The following is a 7621-nucleotide window of genomic DNA, read 5'->3' on the forward strand; positions in this document are numbered from 1 at the left end:
ACGGCGAACTGGGTTCAGATTACCGACATGTATTATATCCTTTGTGCTGAGACAAACTATTGCTGTGAAACAATATTGGCGATCCCAATTCAGGTCTTGTGGATTTTGCAGCTATTTCTTTAACGAATCAAATGAAAAATAAGAGTCCACGTAAAAACCACAGAAATACGTGTGTTGTAAAATTTAAATAGATAAGATGTTCAGCTGCACACTCACACTCGCACTCACACTATTGTATCAACATATTGCCGTCAGGATAACCATCACATTGCAAAATAAGGAAGACCTCAAGCGAAGATTCACTTGCCAGACAGCAAAAAGCGACTGGTTTATCATGAATGTTGGACCACTCATCGAACCATTAAACACACGACACGGCAATACAAGCAAAATTACAAAAGGCTACATACTGCCACATACACAAGATTCAGTGAACCACATTTTAAAGACAGAATACCATAGCTGCAATATGCCTGATGTACTCCAAAGAACTGAGAACCCCCATGATATTATTATCGTTCAAAAGGGAGGCACTATTCAGGCACATACAATAAGCAAAAACACTACAACAAGAGCAAGAGAATTAAAGGGAACATGAAAAAATAGTGATCATCAGAATAATTAAAGCACAAATGCAAGGACAATTCACGCAAAGAAATTACCAGGAGAAGAACAATATCTAACTACTATTTAATAATTAATGCCTGAGACACCAGAGTTGTAAAGCAATATCACTGATCACAATTCAGCTCTGGTGAACTCAAAGCTATTTCTTCAAGAAAAGCAAAAGGACCAGATCAAATCAGTGAACAACTAGTATCTGGGAGACACCAGAGTTGCAGAGCAATATTGCTGCCCAGTTCAGCTCTGGTGAACTTTGAAGCTGCTTCTTTAAGACGGACGAAAATACCAGATTGAAATAGTGAGCAACTAATATCGGAGAGACACCAGAGATGCAAAGCAATATTGATGATCCCAATTCAGCTCTGGTGAATTTTGAATCTATTTCTTTAAGCCAAGCAAACATACCAAGAGTTTGCATAGAAACACAGAGACCTGCATTGTAAAACTAAAACAGGGGAGATGTTAAGCTGCAAACTCTACATTCAGAGTATGTACCGATGTATAATGCTGGGCACGCTAAAGCTGTCAATGTCAGCATAACCAACGAATTGCAGATCAAGAAACGCATCAAGAGAAGATTCCCTTGTCAGCCAGAAAATAAATGAATGGTACATAGTAAAGCTGAGTTGCCCCCAGGCTTAAGCCTCTCGTTGAACCATTGAGGGGCGCCTACATAAAATGGTAAAGCCCGCAAGATACAGTCAGCTATATTCAGTATTGTAACTACAAGGAACTGACGAGCCCAACTCTTCAGGCAAACAATCTACAGTGAGAAAAGACAATACACCAAGAGCACGAGAAGCAAAGGGAATATGATGAAATTAGTAATTGTCAGAACTGTGAAGTATAAATGCAGAGATCCACACAGAAGTAACCAGGAAAGGAACTTCTCTAACCTATCTCGGAGGTTATGCACTGAGGCAAAATGAGAAGCCCCGCGTATCAGGCAAACAATCTACAGTAAGGAAAGACAATACAACACGAGCAATAGAAGCAAGAAGAATATGATAAAACTAGTAATCAACAGGAATTGTAAAGCACAATGCAAACACAATTCATATAGGAATGGCCAGGAAAGGACCTTCTCTAACTAATTTTGGAGGTTGCACTGGTATCACTTGGCTAACTGATAGGCACTCTGACTGCATTCTACTTCTGTTCTGTCAAAGTTTAGTTCAAACTCGATATTATTTTGTTGGTAGGTACTTGACCAGCTGAACTACTAACTTAATATAGAACAGTGTAAATCAGTGTACTGAACTGCTGAAGAAACTACAAACTACATGTAAGCTTTAACAGGAAATGGATGAAAATTATCTGAAACACTCCATGAATATAAATCAATTCAAAAATGAACAGCCAACACACGGAACTTCAGTAACCATAATGAAAGAGGTCGCTTTCAAAAAAAGCTTTTACAAAAGATGCCCTTGCCTTCAGAAAAGTCAAAATAAAAAGCAACAGTTCATTTATATAACCATAATTAGAGAGGTCGCTCTCAAAACTACCAAGTGTATGACTGAACGAGAGAGGATAACAAAGAAGAGGATGGATTGATGGGTGTGACCAGACTACCAGAGAGGGTAGGATCTGAAATCATCCTCTGATCCTCAGACAGACTACTGACCTGGTCCTGGTACATAAGTACATGATGTTGAGACTTGGGATCAATTCTAGGGAAAGTTTCTTGACTTATTTCGGTATGATTGCTCTTCTTTACATAATAGACAGTCCTTGCTAAATGCTAATTATGAAGCTAAACAGAATCCTGACAATGTATATGAACAACAGCTGAGCTTATCCTGGTCTATGACACAGAGTCTGAGCTCATGACTGGGGGAAAAAACTTTGGTCATCTCCCCTCTTCACAAAATACAGTCCTTGGTAATTTCGATACCAAAAAGAACCCAATTGGTACGGAAGCATGGACCTATGTAATACTACGATAACTTGAACCAACTAGTGATAGAATTGGAGTCCTTGACTGCCATGGTTAGCCCATGAAGAGGGGTAGGTGATTCCTCAAACGGAACACAGAACAGTAAGCAATCAACACTATATACTCCCTCCGTCCCACAATATAAGATTGTTTTTCAAGCTATGTTTGCTTGAAAAACGATCTTATAGTGTGGGATGGAGGGAGTACATGACAAAAGAAGTGTTCTTTTTGCTATCAAGTGTGTAACTCTAGAGGACGTGTGAAGAATCAGCATAGGTGGACTTTAACCAGTATCTAGAGGGTGTTTCATCATTCCATCAACTTCAGCACGCAAAATCAAACAACAAAAACGCAGTCATCTAACCTAAACAAACTCACTGAGGAGTATCACAATTGAGGGAAAAGTGGTACCTTTTTCGGTGTCAAGCAAGAGGATATAATCAGGCATCACACATTCACCAGACAGGTTTCTCCTTTCTCTCATAAATAGTTCATCATTTATTTAACTATCCATTACTCAGTGAACAGAGGTGGTTTCCCCGCCCTCTGTGCCTAGACCATACAACACACCAGCATATTTCTCAGTTAATCCGCCGAAGTATGACTCCTTGAGCTTGTTGAAGGAGAGCGCGGTGAGCAGAGAATCGGAGCCCGCCTGATGGCAGATCCCGACCCGCTCGACGTCGAGCAGCTCAGCGAGCTTGTTCAGCCCGCCGTGGAGGCTATTGCAGAATCTCATCAGGTGTTTGATGTCGTAGATCACGGGGAAGTAAATCCTGATGAGGTCGAAGAATCCGGAGCTGGTGTCCGGCAGGTTGGAGCCCGTGAGCAGCTTGAGCAAGTAGCCGAAGTCGTAGCCGCTGTGGAAGGTGACCCAGTGGATCTCGGCGTTGAGGACGACGCCGGAGGACATGAGCAGCTCGGCGAAGCGGCGCGAGTCGGCCCCCTCGGCGGCGTGGCGGGCGAAGTCGATCCCGCTGCGGCGCAGCAGGTCGATGGAGTCCGCGGCGGCGACGTCGGTGCGCGGGTCGAAGCCCCGGAAGTTGAACTGCCAGACGCAGGGGCGGCCGTCCGGGCCGAGGGCGGGGAGGCCGCCGCGCTCGTCGGAGAAGGTGAGGCCGAGCTGGATGAGCTTGAGCATGTCGACGTTGGCCTTGAGCGTGGCGTAGTTGAAGTCGGCGTTGGACTTGAAGGTGCCGAGCGGGCGGCAGACGACGCCGGGGAACTCGGTGTCCATGGCGACGTAGGGGTAGTCGTCGACGATCTCCCGGATCACGGCGAACTCGGCCTCGAGGTTCTCCGCCCACACCTCGCGGATCTCCACCCCGTCGGGCTTCTCTACGGTCGGCGTCGCCATCGGGTGCCGGGCATCAAAGATTCGAACTTCTCCTCCCCTCTCCTTCCTGGAAGCCTCGGAGCTGGGTGGCGCGGCGGAGCGGGAGGCGGCGGGGCCCACGGGCGAGCGGCGAGGGGCGGCGGGGCTCCCGTGGGCGGGGAGGTGGGGGCGGGGCGGGAGGAGGAGATCCAGGGGAGGGGAGGGGGGAGGAGCGTGGGATTGGGGATTCGGGGGAAGAAGAGGGGAGGGGGGAACGCGACGCGAATGGGGAAAGTGGGTGACGTGCGCCGCCCGGGTCGGATTGGTGCCACGTGGCGGGGCCCGCAAATAGTGGGTCCCGTGGCATGATTGCCGGCCGACAGGGGCGCCTTCCTGGGTGGCTGCCCGGTGGGGCTCGCGGGCCCAAATTTTGTGTGGAGGTGAGGACGGCACGTCAGGTCAGGACTGGATTGGAAGAACCAGCAAGGAAAACAAGGGCAAGCGTGGATGAACAATTTGGTTTTGTTTTGCCTCTTCGGCTCTTCCAGTCAGGAGGGTTTTCTTTGACTTGGGTTTGGTCAATGCAAGTCTTCATTTTTCTACGCTTTTCTTTAGTCTTCTTCTTTTTCTTCACATGAAAAATATCCGTGGTTTGCAACGAAGATATTGACATGGGAGTAAAAATAGGCTAGACTTAGAAAAGAATAAAAATAGACTGTCGCGGTGAAAAGATACACTACGGTAATGAAACCCGACTCTTGTGAAAAAAAAGATCCTATGGCACTAAAAACGGACCGCCGCTGCGGAGAAGTACAACCATGGCAATGAAACATGTTTCTCATGGAAGAAAAATATGCCATGCTAGCAAAAATGCAACGCCACGAGACACACAAAAAAATAGCTCTAGGTAATTTAGTTTCCATGTCAATCATCAACTATCATGAAAGTAAGAGTAAGATATATTGTATTGAACCAGGATATTAAACCAAAGTCAAAGGTGCGGGTTCACACATCACAGCATTTTGCACCAAATAGTGATATTGGTCTATCATCCTTGTAAAGTCATCTCAAACGGCTAACCGCAAATTTTCTCTCGCATCCGTCCGCGGACAGGGATAGACGAGTCCGCGGACACAGATGCGGGATGACAACATCCAATGCTAGCCGCATGCATTGGACATTCCTCATTTTTTTCAAGTCTACACGATCAAATAGCCGCATGCAAAGGGTACACACGTACAAATAGTCGCATGCAACACTAGTTCAAATTTTAAAAAGTTTAAATATTACATCCCAACATTGTTGTCCCCTTTAACCGTCCGTTGATGGTCAACCAGATCTTCCTTCAGCTGCTCGTGAGTTGGCTGATGCCAAATTTGTTGATGCATTTGAATAGACTCTTCAAATGTGGTTGTATTCTGGTTCAGAAGTTGGATAGGATCACCCATGTTCTCAAATTCCAGAGCTGCGGGAACATCATCACCCTCATCCTCGACGATCATGTTGTGCATGATCACACAACATGTCATCACCACTCACAAGGTTTTCAAATACCGTTGTTTAGCAGGTCCACAAACAACTGCAAAACGGCCCTGTAGAACTTCAAATGCCCTCTCAACATCCTTTCTAGTTGCTTCTTGTCTTTGGGCAAAGTGGATCTTTTTCTGGCCAACTGGGTTTGAGCCTATGTCCCTAGTGAGCCTCTACTTGACTAGCTCGTTGATCAAAGATGATTAAGGTTTTCTAACCATGGACATGACCCATCCGTTAACTTAGCATATTGATCGTTCAGTTTTATTGCTATTGCTTTCTTCATGTCATATACATATTCCTTTGACTATGAGATTATGCAACTCCCGGACACCGGAGAAATACCTTGTGTGTTATCAAACGTCACAACATAACTGGATGATTATAAAGATGCTCTACAGGTATCTCCAAAGGTGTTTGTTGGGTTGGCATAGATCAAGATTAGGATTTGTCACTCCGAGTATTGGTGAGGTATCTATGGGCCCTCTCGGTAATACACGTCATAAGAAGCCTTGCAAGCAATGTGACAAATGAGTTAGTTGCGGGATGATGTATGCCGCCGAAGTATCCAAACTAAAGCGGAGGCTGGAGCAGGCCGATGAAGAGCTCATCCGCACCAACAAACGATTGGAGGAGAAGCAAGGTATGTGATACCTATTCACATCTGAAATGATATTATCTTGCTGAGTTTTGTAATTATTCTTACAGTTGACACGTCTGAGGTCAAGACCCTCAAGAATGGGCTAGCCGAAGCCAAGAAGGAGGTGGATGAGGAATGAGCCACCCGCCAAAAGCATGAATCAAGGGTAGAGGAAGTTCAACAAGAGCTCCGGGATGCCATAAGTGAATGTGAGTCCTTGGAGCGCAAGAGTACGGATCAAGATGTCAAACTTGCTAAGGCCCTCCAAAGTGCGTAGGAGCCCTGGGTTGAAGCCCAAGGCGCCTGCCGGGAGATTCAAGAGGCCAAGAAGATCGCGGCGGATAAGGCCTTTAATATGCAGAGCAAATTTGTGAGGAGAAGGTACCTCTTACTGACCCGGGTTTGGAGTTCTCCACGAGCGTTTGCGGATCTGCCCTGGAGTATTGCTGATGCCGCGGAGTTCTTCCGAGCCGAAGAGGGGAGCTCGACGGAGAAGCTGTTCTAGTCGCAGTACCTTGCGCCAGAGCATCTGGTGCCCCTCAGCGATCAGCTGAAACAGTTGACCGAACTGCATAGGGTGGCCGGATTAGCTATGAGGGATATTATAATCTGTCTCTGGCCCGCGGAGCCCATACTTGGCAGCTACTTCGGGCTCGTGAAGCGGCTAGTCAGTGCCTGCCCCCGGTTGGATGCCATAAAGCGGTCGGTCTGTATCAAAGGTGCCCGGATGGCCTTCGCCCGTGTCAAGGTACAGTGGGCGGAGATGAACGTCGTCAAGCTGGCAACTGGGGAACCGCCCGCAAGCAAGGAGCACCGCACGCTGGAGCGATATTTTGATGAAGTCTTGGAAGGTTCCCGCACTGTAGAGGGCCAGTGTTCGAAGGACATTATTTTCGAATGAATGTATCTGTGTTGCCCGAACTTTGTATTATGAAACAAGGCTTATGTATAATATGTTGCTTGTTTTACCTCTAATTATTTTCCTCCTGTGCGGCCGTTTACGGTATCTGATAGTTGGCCAGCCGTCGGCTTCAGCCCCCACGTGGGTAGCACGGGGGTGTTCAGAATAGCACCTGGACACACTTGGCCCAACTGCTTGGTCCTTGAAGAAGGTGTTAGTGCGGCGAACCAGGCAATCAGACTATGTGGCTTTATCGCTCACTTAGCCATAGGAGTTTGACAATGAGATTGTAGGCGCAGCTCCTGGTATTATTAGATTATCCGAACTTGGGTGCTATAGATGCCTGCCTGGGTGGAGACCAGTCCCTCGCATAATGCGGAAAAAATTGTGAGAGATTTATACTTAGTCACCGAATAGCTGACCAGCTCTCACCACATCATGAAAGTCAGTTTTCGGCTTTCTCTACTAAGGTGTTTATTCAGATGAACCGGAAACACAATTGCAGTAGTTCTCCCTTTACTACCATAGACGAACGAGCGGAACGTAAGGTAGTAACCACAGGAGCCGGTCAACCTAACTATTGACCAAAGACATGATTCGGAGCCGATGCATATAATGTTATATTCGAGACGCCGAATTGTACTATAAAAGTGTTCGAACTTTTTTTATTTT

The 7621-nt window shown here is 46.5% G+C and overlaps 1 protein-coding gene across 1 annotated transcript; it reads right to left on the bottom strand.

The window, feature by feature from the left end:
* Window positions 1-2975: 2975 nt before the first annotated feature.
* Window positions 2976-4106, bottom strand: LOC123103880 (probable CCR4-associated factor 1 homolog 7). The gene has a single exon (XM_044525573.1). It carries the CDS (start codon window positions 3918-3920, stop codon window positions 3081-3083), a length of 840 nt encoding a protein of 279 aa, XP_044381508.1. The 5' UTR covers window positions 3921-4106; the 3' UTR covers window positions 2976-3080.
* Window positions 4107-7621: the final 3515 nt, after the last annotated feature.

Source organism: Triticum aestivum, chromosome 5A (genome assembly GCF_018294505.1).
Source record: "Triticum aestivum cultivar Chinese Spring chromosome 5A, IWGSC CS RefSeq v2.1, whole genome shotgun sequence".
Taxonomy (NCBI): domain Eukaryota; kingdom Viridiplantae; phylum Streptophyta; class Magnoliopsida; order Poales; family Poaceae; genus Triticum; species Triticum aestivum.